General features: G+C 41.7%; 1 protein-coding gene across 1 annotated transcript in view; it reads right to left on the reverse strand.

The window, feature by feature from the left end:
* LOC111951671 (cadherin-23-like) overlaps positions 1-20,768 on the reverse strand; it is a 115,415-nt gene that overhangs the window by 17,676 nt on the left and 76,971 nt on the right. Inside the window, exons 13-18 of the mRNA XM_024134577.2 lie at positions 4,900-5,089; positions 4,411-4,556; positions 3,778-3,997; positions 3,241-3,393; positions 1,961-2,074; positions 195-343 (exon numbers count right to left, since the gene is read on the reverse strand). Coding sequence (XP_023990345.2) covers positions 195-343; positions 1,961-2,074; positions 3,241-3,393; positions 3,778-3,997; positions 4,411-4,556; positions 4,900-5,089 — 972 coding nt within the window. The remainder of the gene's footprint in view (positions 1-194; positions 344-1,960; positions 2,075-3,240; positions 3,394-3,777; positions 3,998-4,410; positions 4,557-4,899; positions 5,090-20,768) is intronic.

The raw sequence follows: 20,768 nt of genomic DNA on the forward strand, positions 1-20,768 counted from the left end.
GATTATGATTCATGGACATTTTTGTATAGGTTTATACATTTACAGTTTTTTACATTACACATTTCAGAAGCCTTTTTAAATTTCAAATCAAATTGCATTGCAAGAAAGTTCTGATGCAACAGGGTGATCAAATTAAGATCATACATCTATCTATCTGTGTGTGTGTGTGTGTGTGTTTCAGCCTGCCTGGGTACCTGCAGGATGCTGGTTCCTATGGGGACATTCTCTAGTATGCTGGTCTCGTAGCTGTTCTGGAGGAAGATGGGTCTGTTGTCGTTCACATCCAGTACTTTTACAAACACTGTGGCTGTGCCCGTCCTCCTGCTGCCTGATGGACCATTGTCTGAGGGACACACACATTCACACATAACAACACTGTGTGTATGAGCCTGTCAGTTTCTGAGAAACTGGGCCAGTGAACATATTTTAATGTTTTTTTTATGACACAACTACATTTTTATGACATTTCAATAATTTCACAACTTACACTCATTGCGTTCATTGGCTGCATTTCAACTAACGTAAGTCAAGATCTTTGCAAATAAAACCAACTGTATAATCTAATCATTAAAATCATACAATAGAAACCAATCCCTTCTGAGGTAATGACATGTGTACTCGCTTCTTCTCTCAATCCCTCTTCTTCTCTCCCCCTCTTCTGAGGAGGAGTAGGAAATATCGGACCAATGTGCAGCGTGGTAAGTGTCCTTAATAGATTTTTAATAAATCAAATGAACACAGAACAAAATAACAAAAGAACACAGAACAAAATAACAAAAAAAACACAGAACAAACAACCGAAACAGTTCTGTATGGTGAAACACAGAGACAGAAATTAACTACCCACAACCCATAGTGGGAAAACAGGCTACCTAAGTATGATTCTCAATCAGAGACAACGATRGACACCTGCCTCTGATTGAGAACCATACTAGGCCAAACACATAGAAATATAACACACAGAACAAAACATAGAATAACAACATAGAATGCCCACCCCAACTCACGCCCTGACCAAACTAAAATAAAGACATAAAAAAGCAACTAAGGTCAGAACGTGACATATATAAAACATTAAGAACACCTGCTCTTTCAATGACATAGACTGACCATGTGTATGCTATGGTCCCTTATTGATATCACGTGTTAAATCCACTTCAATCAGCGTAGATGAATAGATAGGTTAAAGAAGGATTTTCAAGCCTTGAGGGTGAATGGGCAAGACAAAATATTTAAGTGCCTTTGAACGGGGTATGGTAGTAGGTACCAGGCGCGCCGGTTTGTGTAAAAGAACTGCAACAGCTCAGCAGTTTCCTGTGTGTATCAATAATGGCCCACCACCCAAATGACATCCAGCCAACTTGACACAACTGTGGGCAGCATTGGAGTCAATATTAGGAAGGTGTTTCTAATGTTTCGTATACTCAGTGTATACCCACAGTGAGGTGTCTGAACAGCCCTATCAGCACACACAGACACCCCAGAACAACTCAGATGTACTTAAAAMATTCAAGAAACACAACAACAGGAAACCTCAAACCTTGCCTGCATCCRAAATGGCAGGCTATTCCTTACAAAGTTCACATCATTGAACCAGAGCCCTATGGGCCCTGGTGAAAAGTAGTGCAGTACATAGGGAATAGTGTTGCATTTGGGACGCAGGCCTTATTGTTCTATCTTTGGTAAGATGATGAAAAGAAACTGAGACCATAGCACAACACTTTTACATCACTGACGACTTGCACGCATCCCTTCTCACTTCTCAATCTCACAGATGTATAAAAGGATCGCAGCTTTGAACCAACRTCTTTGAAGTTTGAAATCATACAGAACATGTACACTGAAACAAGCCCAAAATTGAACAAATACAATTGGTCTAAATACACAGAGTAAAAAGAAAGATGAAGAGGAATAGTATAGGGCTAGGACTGAAACATACTTTTATAGGGCTAGGACTCACCGATAGCCTCTATGACCAGTGTGTATGCAGCCAGTGTCTCTCTGTCCAGGGCAACCACAGTCCGGACCACACCATTTCTGAAGCCAACACTGAATTTACCATCCTGGTTACCACCTGCAGAACACAACACACAGATGGTGGAACATGTAAATCTCGGCTATTCACTTATACACACGAAGGAACGCACGTCTGCATGCACACACACACACACATACATACTCTACACTCATAGAAAAAAAAGGTGCTAAGTAAAACCATACAGGGTTCTTCGGGTTGTCCCAATAGGGGAACCCTTTTTGGTGCTGGGTAGAATCCTTTGTAGAGGTTTCTATCTAGAACCCTCTACATACGGTCCTTCAAAGAACCCACTGTATATAGTTCTACCTAGAACCCTCTATGAAGGGTTCTATCAATAACCATTTTATAATCTAAAGGTTCTTCCTAGAACCCTCCATGAACAGTTCCACCAGCCGTAGTAGCCTTTAAAATTGTATGATAATACATTACATATATGAGAACTTTCTTTGAGGGCCTAGTTATATGTTAACACAGGTGTGTTAGGAATCTCCTGGTTTACAGGCCACATCAGGCCTGCAAGTCACATTAAGCTGGCTTGCAAAGTGATGTGTATKCAACAAGTAGAATTGTTAATCACCCGCAAACCTGCATTCAGAATGACTGTTAGGTTAGGGAAGATTGAATACTGAGACTACCTCCATCATCTAAACAGGAACAACCATCTCTGTAACGGGTGCAATAAATCCAATTACTAACAGATTGGAGTAGTTTAGAAAATGGTATGTAATTTATCTTTGTGTAGCATAAAATGTATCAACCAATCAGTGCAAAAACAACAGATATAACACTTCTCAAAATATCACTGCAATATAGCATGCTGGGAAATATTATATATGGTTATTTGTAAAAACCCTTCTTGCCTTCCAAAGAATTCTGCTTTCCTTCCAAAGAACCATTAAAGAACGCTTTCTTCCAAAAACTATTCTTATGATGTAAAAGGTTATAAGATAGAACCCTTTGACTTACAAATAACCCTTGTCTTCRGAAAAGGGTTCTTCTGATTAAAACAGTTCTTAGTAGAACCATATCCCTCCGCAAAGAACCCCTTGGGAACCCTTTTTTCTAAGAGWGGTGTATTATGTGAATTTCCTACTCCATGTGTATGTGTGTACATTACATACACACGGAGTAGGAAATTCACATAATACACACTCGCAGACGCACACATTTGTGGCTGCCATGGCTTTAGTTTGACCTCTGACCTGTGATGAAGTAGCTGAGCTCAGCGTTGAGMCCGGCGTCGTTGTCGAAGCAGTTGAGGTGAGCCACCACATGGTCCCTGGGGACGCTCTCCTGCAGGGACACATTGTACACTTTGGGGAAGAACGTGGGCGTCTCGTCGTTGGCATCTAGGACTGAGGGACATAGAGAGACAAGACAGCCATACAGACAGGCAGAAAGACAGACAGACAAAGAGACTGAGTTATCATGTTTTCATATTCATGAATCATGCTCAGTAGGCGTAACAAGACAAGCAACACATTTAATAGATTCTCATTAGTCTCACAGCGCTTCTAAAATATCTGCTTCAGACCAGAAGGTTATACTCTGCAAATCTCTGCGAGACTTGAATCTCTCTTTACAAGGTGTAAAGTTTCATAGCGTCTGAAAGTAGGTGTGGTGTTCTAGGATCAGGTCCCCACTATCTTAGTTATTATGTTCTGAAAGGCAAAACTGATCCTAGATKAGCAGTTCTATTCTGAGATGCTTTATGAATATGGGACCTGACTATTGCATACCTGTGATGGTGAGGGTGCTGGTGGAGGTGCGCGGGTTCTGCCCTTGGTCGTATCCCACAATCCTCAGGTGGTACAGGCCAATCTGCTCACGGTCCAGCGTTGCCGTGGAGTACAGCACGCCCGTGGTGCTGTTGAGATAGAAGTCAAGGCGTGGCATGCCCACCTGTAGCGCCATGGTAACCATACCATTCTCCTCCTCATCAGGGTCATCCACCTGGATCTGAGGGAGGAGAGGAGAGAGGGATTGAGGGAAAGGAACGGAGAGGGAGAGAAAGAGACATGAAGAAGGGAGAGGACAGGGAGGGAGAGGAGAGGGAGAGAAAGAGGAGAGGAAGGGAGGAGAGGAGAGGAAAGGGGAGGAGGTCGAGTGAGAGGGGAGAAGAATAAGAGGAGGTGTGTGGATAGGAAACAGAGGGGAGAGAGGGGGAGAGAGATGGAAGTGGTATGGTGAGCAGAAGTGAGAGGAGGACATGACAGGCAGATACAGAAACAAAGGAACTCTTCAATTAGCCTTCACACACACACGCTGTCATGATATCTGATTAATCTGCCACACTGGCATGTATTGATGACATATCATGGAATGAGGCCCCTCAGACTAAATCTGATGATATCTTATAATGGTGTGCTAACCTTGAACACAGAYGATCCACTAGGCAGGCCTTCTGGCACCTCGGCCACAAAGGGCAGGTTAAGGAAGGTGGGGTCGTTGTCATTCAGGTCCAGCAGGTTGACGTACACCGTGGTGCTGAATGAGGAACGCAGTGGAGGTCTGCCAACTGGAGGAGGCGCCAGAGGAACAAACACGGCATTTACAAGAGCACAAAACACCAATAAAAGTTTCACCCTCAATATTAAAGCAGCAGGAACATTTTGTTGAAACAGTGTTATTGCTGAGACGCACATATAAACTGCCACTGTAATTTAGATACTGATGCTACAGGCTGACATATTTACACACTCTTCAGCCCCAGACAGACACACATACACACAAATACATGGACAAACCGACGACTCAGTCACAGCTAGCCAGCCAAACAGACAGACAYARAKARASYRASYRKGACCGACCGACRSACTGACCAACCAACAGACATAGTTCTGGCCTAGGTTGGGACTCACTGTCAACAGCAGATACGATGATGGTCCTCATGAGCAGTGTGTCTTTGGGGTTGGAGCTCTCTCTGTCCAGCACAACCCCGCTGGTCCTGATCTTCCCTGTGCTGCTGTTGATGGTGTAGAAGGGGTTCTCTGGGCTGATGCTGTACACCACTGTCCCATTGTCCCCATCGTCTGGGTCTATCGCTAGCACCTGGGGGGATTTATGAGGGGGGTGAGGGGAAGGGGAAGGGGAAGTGGGGGGAGGAGGGAGTGGAGGAGAGGTGGGGGTTGGGGGGAGAGGAGAGGAAGGAAGGAGGAGGCAGGGCGAGGATGGGGTAATGAGTGACAAAAGATAGGAAGAGAGAAGAGAGGATAAGAAATAAGGAGTTAGGGGAGAGAGGAGGAATGAGTCTTACCAAAATGGTTTGGTATGGTTTTTCTGAATTCTGGTGCGTTTTCCCCCTTATTTCGGAACGTTTGGACTGATGTGAACAATATATCCGCACTCAAGAGCACACTAAACAAAGTACCGTGGTTCGCCCAAAAACGATGGTCTCACCATGGTGCGGTTCGCTGCCGGAGAGAACACAGTACAGACCAAACACAGGGTTGAAAATTATGATTGATTGTTTGACTGCAAGCGTTTGATGAAATGCAGTCAGCATCATAACTTGAGATCTCTGAAACATTCTGTGAGTAGCAGCACATTGATGAGTGCATTCGATGCAGATTAGGAAAAAGACGGAGGTGTATGTTTCATGATTAACTACTCATGGTGTGATTGTGGTAACGTACAAGAACTCAAGTCCTTTTGTTCACCGAACTTAGAATAACTCAATCACATARCTCCTGAGAGAATTCTCTTTGGTCATTGTCACAGCAGTGTATATCCCCCCTCAAGCAGCGGCGTAGCCATGGGTAGGCCTGGCCGTGGCCTACCCAGTTTGATCCCAGGCCTACCCCAAAAAAGTTATTATTATTTGTATTTATTTTATTACATTTTTAAAAGAAATGCATGTGAGATTTTTTTTCTATGGGTAATTTTAATATAATGTAACAAAGAAATAGTCCGCGACAATCAAGTTAGCTTCCGACTATTGGTTACATTTAAAAAAAAAAAAAGAATATGTTGGTTTACCTGAACAACTTGGTAATGTCAAGTGGATAAACATTGTATCATGCTGAAGAGCCGTGCACAACGAGTGATTAAGAAAAAATAGGACCTCAATTCACTACCAGCACAAGTGAGTGATGCTAACTCAAACAGATCACAGAGACAATCAGTAAGGCTACCAAATTTGATTATTGAGAAATTCTATAGCGATGTCAGTATGTGGCAGGAGTTTTGGAGCCGGTATGAGACTGATATTCACAACAATGATTCACTGTGCAATTAAAGAAAACGTTTACCTACATACCGTCAAAAGTTGGGTCACATTGTTAATGTTTGTAAATGACTGTGTAGGTGGAAACTGCTGATTTTGTTTTTGTTTTTATGGAATATCAACATAGGCGTACAGAGGCCATTGGTTAGTGTGTAGGGTGCGCTATTTTCATTTTGGGAAAAAATCGTGCCCAATTTAAACGGCCTCTACTCTATTCTAGATCGTACAATATGCATATTATTATTACTATTGGATAGAAAACACTCTCAAGTTTCTAAAACGTTTGAATTATATCTGTGAGGTAAAACAGAACTCATTTAGCAGCAAACTTCCTGACAGGAAGTGAAAAAATCTGAAATCGAGGCTCTGTCCAGGCGCATCCTATTCAATTGCTTGAAATCTATGGATATACATGCACTTCATACGCCATCCACTAGATGGTCAAAAGGCAGTGGAGGTGGAATGGGGTGTCTAGCTTGATCTGAGGTCGAACAAGAGCTCTTGGAATGACGTGACCCATTTCCTTTGTCTGCCAAGGCGCGGGAAGGACCCCAGATTGCCTTCTGAAAAGCTTTCGGTATAGACGGCTAATATCTCCGGCTTTGTTTTATTTGATACATTGGATAATATCATCGTGAAAGTATGTTTTTTCAATATAGTTTTATCAGATTATTGAACGTTTATCGGGAGTTTTGGCGTTTTCCGTTCTCTGCGTTTGGTGAAGATGCGACTCTTTGCTAATTCGACAGGAGAAGAGGACATTCTAAACCAAACAACGATTATTCTGGACAAAGAACTCCTTGTTCAACATTCTGATGGAAGCTCAGCAAAAGTAGGAACCATTTATAATGTTATTTCGTATTTCTGTGGAAAATGTTTAGTTCTATTTTCCGCCCTCATTGCATGCGCTGTGTCACTATAACGTAAGCTGTATGTCGTACTAAAGTTATTTTAAGAAGCCTATGTAATTTGGTCCCTGCTTAATGTGAGTCTGGAGAGAGTTAAGTCTAACCAGACACTTAGGTATTTGTAATTGTCCACCTAGTCTAGGTCAAAAAAGTCCATAGTAGTGACGCTGGACGGGTGGGGAGGTGTGGGCAGCAATCGGTGAAGATCATGCATTTAGTTTTACTTGCATTTAAGAGCAGGTGAGACCTTGGAATGAGAGGTGTTTGGCATTGAAGCTCGTCTGGAGTTAGTTAACTTCTTAGGGTAGGGGGCAGCATTCAATTTTGGATGAAATGCATGCCCAAATTAAACTACCTGCATCTCGGGCCATAATATATGATATGCATATAGTAGATTTGGATAGAAACACTAACGTTTCCAAAACTGTTAAAATAGTGTCTGTGAGTATAACAGAACTGATTTGGCAGGCAAAAACCTAGAAAAATCCATCAGGAAGTCGTTTTTGTTTTTTGTTTTTTGTTTTTCTATTCAATGCCAATACAGTATCCATTGACTTAGGACTCAAAAATGCAGTTTCTATGCCTTCCACTAGATGGCAACAGTCTTCAGAAAATGTTTCAGGCTTGTAATCTGAAAAATGAAGAAGTAAGAGCAGTCGGTATGAGTGGACCCTGCCGTGTCACAAGCATTTTCCTGCGCAAGACCGAGAGAGTGCGTTTCTTGTTTACATTTATATTGACGACGTTATTGTCCGGTTGAATTTTATTGATTATTTAGGCTAAAACAACCTGAGGTTTGAATATAAACATGTTTGACATGCTTCTATGAACTTTACGGATACAATTTGGATTTTTTTATCTTCCTGTTTTTACTGCGTTTTAGCCCGTGGATTACTGAAGAAAAGCGCGAACAAAACTGAGGTTTTTGGGTATAAAGATACTTTATCGAACAAAATAACATTTATTGAGTAATTAATGTCTGCTGATTGCAACCATATGTAGATCATCAAAGGTAAGGGATTAATTTGATCTCTATTTCTAAATTGTGTAACTGTTCTAGCTGGCTGGCTACTTTTTGTAATGATTGTTTAGTGGGCTATGTTCTCATAATCATAATGTATCTTTCGCCGTAAAGCATTTAAAAAATCTGACACCGTGGTTGGATTCACAAGCAGTTAATCTTTAAACCTATGTAAAATATGTTTTGTTTTCTGAAGTTTTATAATGAGTATTTCTGTATATGAATTTGGCGCCCACCAGTTTCACTGGCTGTTGAAGAGGTGGGACGCTACCGTCTCACGTGCCCAAGAGAGGTTAAACTGTTTGGGTGCAGCCCGACACCGGTACACTTATGACAACATCCAGCTCAAGTGCAGGGCGCGCAATTCAAAGCTATTTTTTTAAAATATTTAACTTTCACACATTAACAAGTCCAAGACACCAGATGAAAGATAAACTTCTTGTGAATCAAACCAACATGTCCGATTTTTAAAATGTTTTACAGGGAAGACAAATATGTAAATCTATTAGCTAACCACGTTAGCAAATGCCACCACTTTTTCTAACTCCATCAGTTTCTTACTCCATCAGGTCGTATCCACAAATTCGACCAAATAAAGATATAAATAGCCACTAACCAAGAAACCAATTCATCAGATTGACAGTCTGATAACATATTATTGTATAGCATATTTTTTTTTCAAAAATTTTGCATATTTCAGGTATAATCATATTTTACATTTCAGCTACACTCAGAAAGTGCACCGAAAGCAGCCAAAATATTTACAGACACCAACGTCAATTAGCTAATTACTCATCATAAAACATTTCCGAAAAATATATAGTTTGCAGCAATTGAAAGATAGGCAACTTGTGATTCCAAACAATATTTCCGATTTATAAAATGTTTTACAGCGAAAACAAATGTATCGCTATATAGCGCGGTAGCCACAATAGAGAGACACATTGGGCGCCCACGACCCGTTCACATGCACGACAGATATATGAAATAACATCATAAATGAGTCTTACTTGGCTGATCTTTCATCAGAGTTGAGAAGGTGTCCTCTGTCCAGATGAGTCGTTGTTTCGATTTAGAATGGCACATTTCCCTCTTCAATTAGCATTGGCACGAGCCGAGTGGCATAAATTTCTCCAACGTAAACACAGTCAGAGGACGAACACGGCAAAAACTCCCGAATAAAGTTCAATAATCTGATTAAACTATATTGAAAAAACATCATTACGATGATATGGTCACATGTATCAAAAAAAATTCGAGCCGGAGATGTTAGCCGTTCATTACGAAGGCAAAACAGTCAATCCCACTTCCTTCAGGTACCGGAAGTGGACGCTCACGTCAAAGAAATAGTTTTTTCCACCACAGGACAAGATGAGCACAAAAAATTCTTCTCTGACATCCTCTTACACCAATAGGAAGGCGTATAGAGTGTCAGCAGACTCCTAAGTGTCAAGACCATGTATAGGCATCATGTTGAAAAGAGCATCGATTTCTGACATTTCACTTCCTGGCAGGAAAGTGCTGCAGAAGGACTTCTGTTCACTCAGAGAAATAATTCCAACTCTTTTAGAAACTAGAAAGTGTTTTCTATCCAAAAAGAATAATAATATTCATTTGTACGAGCAAGATTTGAGTAGGAGGCCGTTTGAAATGGGCACGATTTCACTGGCTACTCAACACTTTGCTTGCAGCCCTTAAGTGTCCAAAGAAGGGCCAGAAGTGCACAGAATGGTGTCGTCTGCATAGAGGTGGATCAGAGAATCACCAGCAGCTAGAGCAACATCATTGATGTATACAGAGAAAAGAGTCAGCCCAAGAATTGAACCCTGTGGTACCCCCATAGAGACTGCCAGAGGTCCGGACAACAGGCCCTCCGATTTGATACACTGAACTCTGTCTGAGAATTAGTTGTTGAACCAGACGAGGAAACCAGATTGCATAGRGGAGAAGGTACGGTGGGATTCGAAATGTTCGGTGATCTGTTTGTTAACTTGGCTTTCAAAGAACTTAGAAAGGCAGGGTAGGATGGATATAAGTTTGTAACAGTTTGGGTCTAGAGTGTCTCCCCCTTTGAAGAGGGGGATGACCGTGGCAGCTTTCCAATCTTTGGGGATCTCAGACGATACAAAAGATAGGTTAAACAGGCTAGTAATAGGGGTTGCAACAATTGCGGCGGATCATTTTAGAAAGAGAGGGTCCAGATTGTCTAGCCRGGCTGATTTGTAGGGGTCCAGATTTTGCAGCTCTTTCAGAACATAGGCTATGGGGGAGGCTTGGGCAAGTTGCTGAGGGGGGTGTAGGGCTGTTGACCAGGGTAGGGGTAGCTAGGTGGAAAGCATGGCCAGCCGTAGAATAATGCTTATTGAAATTCGCAATTATTGTGGATTTATCGGTGGTGACAGTGTTTCCAGAGTGAAACAAGGGCTATATCTATTCCTGGTTCTAKATTTTTTTGAATGGGGCATGCTTATTTAAGATGATGAGGAAAGCACTTTTAAAGAATATCCAGGCATCCTCTGCTGACGGAATGAGGTCAATATCCTTCCACGATACCTGGGCAAGGTCGATTAGAAAGGCCTGCTTGCTGAAGTGTTTTAGGGAGRYTTTGACATTGATGAGGGGTGGTTGTTTGACCACAGACCCGTTACGGACGCAGGCAATGAGGCAGTGATCGCTGAGATCCTGGTTGAAGACAGCAGAGGTGTATTTGGAGGGCAGGTTGGTTAGGCTGATATCTATGAGGGTGCCCGTGTTTACAGATTTTGGGTTGTAACTGGTAGGTTCATTGATCATTTGTGTGAGATGGAGGGCATCTAGTTTAGATTGTAGGACGGCCGCGGTGTTAAGCATGTCCCAGTTTAGGTGACCTAACAGTAKGAGCTCTGAAAATAGATGGGGCGGTAAAAAATTCTCGTATGGTGTCCAGGGCACAGCTGGGGGCAATAGTTGGTCTATAACAAGCGGCAACGGTGAGAGACTTGTTTCTGGAAAGGTGGATTTTTAGAAGTATAAGCTCAAATTGTTTGGSCACAGACCTGGATAGTATGACAGAACTCTGCAGGCTATCTCTGCAGTAGATTGCAACTCCACCCCCTTTGGCAGTTCTATCTTGTCGGAAAATGTTATAGTTAGGGATGGAAATTTCAGAGTTTTTGTTGGCCTTCCTAAGCCAGGATTCAGACACGGCTAGGACATCCGGGTTGGCAGAGTGTGCTAAAGCAGTGTATAAAACAAACTTAGGGAGGAGGCTTCTACTGTTAACATCCATTAAACCAAGGCTTTTACGACAATACGACAATAATCACTAACCAAAACAGAAATGGACAAGTCATATTGACATCATGCGTAGCCGAGTGATCATGGGGTCTAGTGAGTAGCTAGGTGGGCTGGAGACACGGCGKTTCAGACAGCTAGCGGGCCGGGGCTAGCAGAAGGGCCTTAGGGGGACGTCGCGACGGAAGAGTCAGTTGTAGCCCCCTCGGGCGGTTACGTCGGCAGACCAGTCGTGATGGATAGCTAGTTAGCTGGCTAGCTTCTGTTGGGGATTTCCGGTCCTAAAGTAAAGAAAATAGCAGATCCATACCACATTGGGTGAGGCGGGTTGCAGGAGAGTATGTTGGAGTTGAGGTTTAAAAGATATATGCAAAGAAACTGCGAAGAAAAAAGATACATTCACAGGACAAGACAAGACAAAGACAAAGACACCTGACTGCTACGCCATCTTGGATATAAATGTATAGTTATTCCAGTTTGTACATCTCAATTGTCAGTCGAAACCACATTTGTTTAAGCAAGTCGGCCATATCAGATATCAGCTTTTTAAAAAGGCAGTAAATGAGGCAGAATGAACTGTTTRGCTGCCGGAGAAGGCTCCGCTGATAGCCAGGTGTAGCAGTGGTAAGGATTCACTCCATGGTGCTGAGAAGAAAGCTCTGCTGTAGGGACGCTTCATGTTGTCCTAACAGTRTGTGGGCACCGTTTGTCACCATTATAGCGCAATTAATGTATTGTTTAGTGTTGTGTAGTGGCTTTGCTGGCATGCATAATYTATTARATATACTTTTTTGCTTCACAAAGATTTACATGCTAATATCGCCAATGCGTACATATTATTTTGAATTTATGTCTCAATGAAAATTCAACTTCACCTTCAGATTAATTCCTTATTGGCGCTAGGCCATTCTGCTGGCATGATTAGTTTTCCTTGAAACAGCACCACCATTCATCCAAACAAAACCATATTATTATTATACTCTGCAGATTTGCTCAGCTCACATTTACAGTGAGGCAGTGCTGTATCATGAATACAGTCACAGGTGATTTGTACAGAAACATGATGATATTCTTATGAAGGCTCAGTGATAATTCAGATGGATCTATTAGCAGGCATAGTGTACCTGTGACGGCCAATACAGTACGGCTTGGAACACTGCACGTCCAAACGGCCTTTAGAAGCCTTTAAAAGGAAGCTTTTAGAAGGATTAAACAACGGCTCATTGAAAGGCAGGGGCTGTGAGGGGACACACAAACACACGCACACACTAACACACAAATAGTTTTTATTGTATTTTTTGTTCTATTTTTTTGTTGTATTGTTTGTATATCGTTGTATTTTGGTGACTGTCCTTGTCTATCAGCGTATCAGAGCCCAGGAAGAGTAGCTGCTGCTTCTGTTGAAGTTAATGGGGATCCAAATTAAGAGGTAAATGGGTTGACTTGTCCTCCGCTATCACGTCGGGCTGAACAATGCCATTTACCTGTGACTCACATGAGGTTGGTGGAACCTTAATTAGGGAGGACGGGCTCGTGGTAATGGCTGGAGTGGGATAGTTGGAATGGTATCAAATACAMCAAATGCATGGTTTCCATGTGTTTGTTTTTCCATTCGCTCCGTTTCAGCCATTATTATGAGCCGTCCTCGACTCAGCAGCTTCCACTGCTGTGACTAATCAGAAAATCCATCATGGGGGAAGTCAGGTACTGTGGTAAATGTATTCCTTTTATGCAAATGTATGCACGTTTAAATAATTARATAGTTCATAAACAAGTTACGTAAATGTAAGACCTTTTTAAAGTTGGTCTAGTGAAGATATATTCAACTCTTACCCTACGAGGTCTGAAGCCTGCTGTCTTTCTGTTAATTGCACCCTGGAAATTAATACACAAATAAAATGTTTAAGTGAATTATTAGCTTTTGTCTAAAGAAGAAAAAAAGTTAATAGACCTGTGCACTAACAAGGCTTTTCAGCATAAGCAGCTTGACTACTGCAAATAATTTTAGATATCAGTATGAAAAATAATATTGTTTTTGAATTAGGTAAGTAACCTCAGTAGAGATTAGATTACCTACTGTGTGTGTGTGTGGTTTAGAAAACSATCTGTGTGTGTGCTGAATGTAAATAAGTGTCTTGGGTGGCCGGCTGGACGGAGTGGTGTGTGTGTGTGTGTCTTTATGTTGTAGGCTCTAACCTTTGCCCAGGGCACTGCAAACAAATTCATCGGCTCACTGGGCTCTGCAGGTGTCGCCCCATTGCCATGGTAACACACAGCGGGCAGGGGCACACATCAACTCAATTATGGGACTGTATGGCACAGGAGAGGTTGTCGTCTGCCTGGCCTTATTGAGCTTTGGTCAGAGGGGGGAAAGAGAGACGGGGAGCACCGTCTCCATCGATGAATGTCTGCATCACTGTTTCTCTCGCTCTCTGCATGATGCTCCTCAAGTGCATCCAATGCAATGGAAAAGTGGCAKATTTACAGTACATAGGGAGGAAGTGAAGAGAGGGAGAAAGACAAAAAAAAGCTGTGTTCCAACACCACTTGTTCTCTCCTCTCTTCATCTCTCTTCATCTCTCGTTTCTCAATGATGGCTGAAGTGCTCAAATCAAAAGATAGATACACATGGAGGGAGATCATGAGAGAAACACATTTCAGTGTGCCCACCACCAGTAGTTCTCATCACTCCATTCCTTTCCAGTTCCACCATGGAGGGAGAGAAGAGCAGAAAGACAAAAACATTTTGGTCCCAACCACCACTCGTTTTCTTTCCTTTCTCTACTTCTCTCCAATCCTCTCGTTTCTTCCTCTTCAGCCCAGCAGCAGCAGAGTAATTTGCAATGCGTTTGACTGCAGTCTACATTTTAATTAGCGATTGGACTGCCTTAATTGCACTCACCGGTGCCTTGTTAATTAATGGACAATCAAMGGTTCATTAGTAACATGTTGCCAAAGACACCAATGAGGGAGGGAGGGATAATAATATCAAAATGTTTACTTAATATGAGCTACACTGTGACTTACAGTAGTCGTAGAGTGTATTGCCCAATAATAAAAGTTTGGTCTGGTGGCCTGGGGTGGTTCCCCTGATTGCGTTCAACCACTCCCCCGGAACTTATTATTCTAAACTTCATGTATGACTCTGGGCTATATTTTTGGCTGGTGCTAAGGGGGTGCAATGTTGTTAGTTTGCAATTTCGCCATGTAAACTAGAGCTGTGGCATTTTCAACCACTTGCGCCAGGTTCGCCAACTTTCCTGTCTAACATCAGCTTGCTTGCGCTGAGGTGGGAAGGGTGGGAATATTTTAGGTGTGWCCTTATAAACAAGTGCAAAAATGTCAATTTCATGCCATGCAAATGGTAAGWTTTAAGACAATCGAAAAGCAGGTCTTAACGGTAATGCGGTTGGTAATGGTATGGATTTTGAGAGTGGAAGCGCAGCCTATCCAGTTGAGACGCACAGTGCCCATATTTTCTTTATTTTTTTCTTTATTTTACCTTTTTAACTAGGCAAGTGAGTTAAGAATAAATTCTTATTTACAATGACGGCCTAGGAACAGTGAGTTAACTGCCTTGTTCAGGGGCAGAAAGACAGGTTTCTACCTTACCATATGCTCATGGATTAAGAGGGGACTGCTTTTAAGGGCGGTAAACCTCGTATTTAGAAACATTTTCCATTAAGTTTAATTTGATTTAAAAAAAGCATAGCCTCCTCTCCCCTCAACGAACGCTGTTTTTATGTCCTGCCCAATACATTTGCAAAGTACTAGTAGCCAAGCCTATCAATAAAAAGCTTTGGCTCGTGAGACTGCTTTGAAATAAATCTTAATCACCAAAGCTTTATTAAAAYATAACGTTTGGATGCAGCAAATGGTGAGCGGACACCCTTTTTATCTGTGTAGGCTATTGTACATTATTTTAGCCAGTTGACGTTATTATTTTGGACTTGCATAAAACCCCCTCCATACATTTTGTACATGTGCCCATCATGAAATGCGAGTTGAGATTACACACCGTTGACCCACGTATTTAGAAACATTTATTTTACTGTAACTGTCGCTTGATTTCCATTCCACACAATGAAAAACCAAGCCATTATCCTGCTATAACAAAGTCTGGTTCAACAGTAGTGTGTCGTTGGGTGTTTTTTTTTATCTTGACCTTGCAGCCAAGGAGCCTATCCATAAAAAAGGTGTATAAAGTGGTTATTCCTTTAAAAGTTGCATCATACTGCAGCACAGCTTGCGAGTTGCCGCAAKATTCTATGACACGTTATTTAAGTGTCAGCATTTGTTGCCATTAATGGTAGTTAGMGCTAGTTTGCCCACCAGAGGGAACCTTTGAGAAGCTAAGTTTTTGAAAGTCAAAGGGAGCATTGAATAGAACAGACTATAGGGGATTGATTTTTATAAATTTTGCTTAATTAATTTGATGAATATTTTTTCTATTCCAAGAAAAACGAAAATGCATTTGTTACTGTAGCTCATGTACTGTAGGCCTAAAGGTTTCCGTTAGGACAAAATGGCACTGTACAATGTGTTTCTATTCCAAGAAAATGAAAATACTTTTGTTACTGTAGCTATTTTAGCGTAACTTACTTATTGGCCTAAAGGCCTACTTAATCGCTTTAGCCGTGATTTTAAAAGCAATCAAGGCTCCTTTTGTTATTTAGTTTTATAACTAAAACGCTTGACTGTATTTAAAGACATGGATGACTTGTATGCTGTGTGATGACATGCACAAATGAGTGAGTGATTGAATGATGTACTGTATATTTAACCACATCTGGATGGATCCATAACAAATTACTATGTGAATAAATATCACTGAATGACAGATATTGGAAAAAAGTAYGCTAATGAAGGTAACAATTTGTTGCTTACTGGAACACCCAAAGTCATCCAATTGTTATAATWGGATTTGAAGCAATAGCCTACCCACGTGTGGTCAACRATTTCTGCATTGTTTCGCGCTGCTCTGAGACAAGCATGGGGACTGGTCTTGATAAATCAATGAGATGTTTATTTTCACTGAATCTCCCTTTAGGTATTGGTTAGACTACAATTAGGGTCTGGAAATGTTAGGATTATTTTGCTCTTCACTCGCTGTCACTTAGTAGCCTACTCCCGATCGGTCACGTTGTACAGCGCCATATTTTCCTAACAGAAACCCTGAGGGTTTTTCTTGGAATCGAAACACCATGATATTAATCAAATGAACATTTCTTAAAATCGATCCCATATACAATGTTCTTGCACAAACGGTTTTACATTCTCTAGTACAGCCAATGTTAAAAAAGTCAAATGCTTCTCAAAGATACCCTCTGGTGGTCAAACTAGCACTAACTAGCATTAATGGCAACATTGGCTAACACTTAAAATAACGTGACATAATTCTGCAGCAGCCTGCAAGCTGCAGTACGACACTACTTTTAAAGGAAGAACCACTGTATCACCCCACTATCAGATTAGGCAATGTATGTTTTTTTTGCCCCCATCATCTACTAATTAACTTGTGATTTTTTTGCAGATAATAAGTGTTTGAAATAGTAATGTCAATATTTATCTTAAAAAAATATCTATGATATATAGCACAATTTTGGATTTCACCCAGTCTCAAAATCGAATGGTTTTGACCATTTGGAAGTTTTTGTCAGTGAGCCTCTCTTCTCCTCCTGCTTCTCTTCTCCTCCTGCTTCGGCCATGCAGTGCGGTTCGCAAGCGTACCCCTTATCAACTTTACCCTGTATTTAAAAAAATGACCATGATTGTTTAAAGCAAAACTACCAAAAATATTGCTGAAGGTAAACCCGAACAATCAAAATAAAATCGAATMTAGGCTAAGCCCCGATCAGCAGTTATAGCCATATGAGAGTTGTGCCTCCAGTAGTTTACTTTTATTCTGGTAAAACACKATTTTCAACAARGTATTTCATAACAATAACCAGGCAATTTACATTGGTTGTCACTCAACTAATAAAGCCTAATATTGCGCAAGCCATTTTGCAAGCATTTGAATGCTGATGMTGCCACGCAGATATCACTGAGAAACCAGTGATATCAGTYAATGAGGTGTGGGTTAATGTCCAGTTCATTCATTTTGGCTAGTAGAAGGTGTGGTTATAGGGAGTTAAAGGCAGAGGAAAAATCTATAAAGAATGCTCTGGTGTAGGTTTTTGGTTGGTCAAGGTGTTTCAGGATCAGGTGTGCGAGGGCATCCTGGTCTCAGAGCATTTCATATTATTCTGTACGCAAATCCGGGACACTCCATTTAGTACGGTATGATACTGTCACACCCTGATCTGTTTCACCTGTCTTTGTGATTGTCTCCACCCCCTCCAGGTGTCGCCCATCTTCCCCATTATCCGCTGTATATTTATACCTGTGTTCTCTAATGGTCTGTTGGCAGTTCGTCTTGTTTGTCAAMTCAACCAGCATTTTTTTTGTCTCAGCCACCTGCTTTTCAGTCTCGCCCTTTCTCGCCTTCCTGGTTTTGACCCTTGCCTGTCCTGACTCTGAGCKCGCCTGCCTGACCACTCTGCCTGCCCCTGACCCTGAGCCRYCCTGCCATCCTGTACCTTTGTCCCACCTCTGGATTACCGACCTCTACCTGACCCGACCCTGAGCCTGCCTGCCGTCCTGTACCTTTCCCCCACTACTCTGGTTATCGACTCCTGCCTGCCTTGACCTGGCGTTTGCCTGCCATGTTGCTGTAATAAACAGTGTTACTTTGACACAGTCTGCATCTGGGTCTTACCTTCAAACCTGATAGATACAGTATGTTACATGTCATATGTTAAGTATTAATATGTGGATGTCCATCACCCATTTTGAATGATATGTTACGAATTACAATTCATATTATATGTTCCGTATATTCAAAATGTGCAATATGTTAAGAATTTGCAAAACGTATTATATGTTACAAATTCTAGCTAGGTGCCTAGGTGGCTAACGTTAGCTAGCTGGCTAGGGTTAGGGGTTAAGTTTAGGAGTTAGGTTAAAGGGTTAAGGTTAGGGGAAGGGTTAGGGGAAGTGTTACCTAAAACGCTTAAGGTTAGGGGAACGTGAACTAACATGCTAAGTAGTTGCAAAATAGAAAGAAGTAGTAATTAGTAGAAAAMATGCTAATTAGCTAAAATGCTTGATTTAGCTAGATTGGTACAATGGSAATAATCCCAAAAGTGCCAAATGCGCTCACCCATCGAGCTAAAGCAAGCATACCCCCTACAATGTAAAGGAAATATTAAGTTATGTTTGATCAAATCAATATTTCTTTTTGTGTGGCACAGGCACTGCATCTCAGTGCTAGAGGCGTCACTACAGACACCCTGGTTCGAATCCAGGCTGTATCACAACTGGCCGTGATTGGGAGTCCCATAGGGCGGKGCACAATTGGCCCAGCATCGTCCGGGATTGGGCGGTGTAGGCCGAAATTGTAAATAAGAATTTGTTCTTAACTGACTTGCCTTGTTAAATAAAGGTAAAATAAAAAAAAMATCTAGTATTTCTAGGGAAGTGGAGGTAGTCGCCAAGGACAAGGAATGTCTGATGTTGAAAAAAATGGGTGCAGAGCATCACGAGTCGACGAGTACTGGAGAATGTGGTGAACAGAGGGTAGCAAGGTGGACATCGCTTTTCAATCACTTGCGGAATGACCACACACATGACGATCCTATTTTCTCGAAGTGCCTCCATGCTCCCCCCAGAAGCACCAACAAATGGCTGGTATGTACTGTATGACAATAAATGATCAAATCTGTGACTTTTTCAGATATTATAATACTACTCACTTCTATTCTAACCACCAAAACAGTGTACAAGCTGGAGAAGGTTCTGCGCAACAAGCGTTTACTGAAGGATTTTGCCAAGTTGAACCCCCTCTACCAGACCTCTGCCCTGGAAGGCTTCCACAGCCTCATTCTTAGGTTTACGCCCAATAATGTGCTTTTTCCTTCTTTGGAATGCTGTGCAGGTATATTACTTCACAAAAAAATAGTTTTTCATCACTTTGGAAATGTGTGCGTTTTTATCAATGTAAGTGCCTTATTTCGTTATAATAGTTTCTGTATGTTGTGGTATGTCATTTCTACTGTAGCTCACTGTATGTATGGAGCATAACATATTTGTGTATATTCCTTATAACCGCGGACACGCGAGGTAACGTTACTCATTTCATAACCTTTAGGGTGCTATATACACCCTTACATTCTTCTATTAGCTCTATAAAACAATGCTAATTGCGTCAGAGAACTATTAGCTTGTGTTGTATTTTGAAGCTACCCTGGCCTTAGACCGCTGCGCCACTTAGGAGTCATAAGGCACTGGATCTCAATGCAATATATTATTATAGTAGTGTCATGTTACTTCTTTGTAAAATMGTTTTATTGCTATATCTTGATATTGTATTCGAATTACTAATAATTCCTCTTTATTCTGTACTTTCAGAAATCACACACACAAKAAATATTGGCCAATATCATAACTGGAGCTGGAGCTGGACAACTTTCGAGCTGAAGATTGAGGCCAGCTTTTAACAGTTTTACTGAATGAAGACACAGCAAGAAAACACAGGCCAATATGTAATAGTTGTCTATTTTATTGCAGTATTGGTGGTGGTTGGTTGAACAGCAACATCAACAAACTTGTTTTACMAGAGGGGAAAAAACCTGAATACGCATAACCCATATTTCATATTCATGCAGTGACTGAACAACAACTGCGTTTCCACCCTCCACCTCTAAAGGCATAGTATCATGGCAGGTCACCGGTCAGGTCAGTCAGTAATTGCAGCACATGTGTTCAATAGTGCTTGAGCATATGGTACTCCCCAAAGCATGGTGAAACACATAGAGGTGTATCACAAGCTKAACACATGTATTTTGTCAACTTCCTCTGCCTCCTCCTCCTGGTGCCAGACAGGCAGACTTTGCAGTGCCTCCGTGTGCGACTACCTTGAGCAACAGTTTGAGGGACTTTGCAGGGGAAATGCACTGCAGTGAGGCGTAGGGGGTTGTCTGCAGCAGGACAGCCCCCAGTGGATGGGCGCCGAGGGGTGTGGTGCTCCTCTAGCAGCTCTCTCATGAGGTTTTCTCTATACTTTTGGTAGGTAATTACTTTACCTATGAGGGAGTGGGGAGGATGAGGATGAGGGAAAGGAGAGGATGATGAGGCAGTGGGTAGGTGGGTGAGATATTGTCACTATAATTGCGTAATGGAGCTGTATGTGATTTTTTTTATGTGAACTGTACGTCCAATTACAAAAAATACCTTGTTCCCTAATCATCTCACCTGTTAGTT

This window comes from Salvelinus sp. IW2-2015, linkage group LG25 (genome assembly GCF_002910315.2).
Source record: "Salvelinus sp. IW2-2015 linkage group LG25, ASM291031v2, whole genome shotgun sequence".
In the NCBI taxonomy this organism is placed as follows: domain Eukaryota; kingdom Metazoa; phylum Chordata; class Actinopteri; order Salmoniformes; family Salmonidae; genus Salvelinus; species Salvelinus sp. IW2-2015.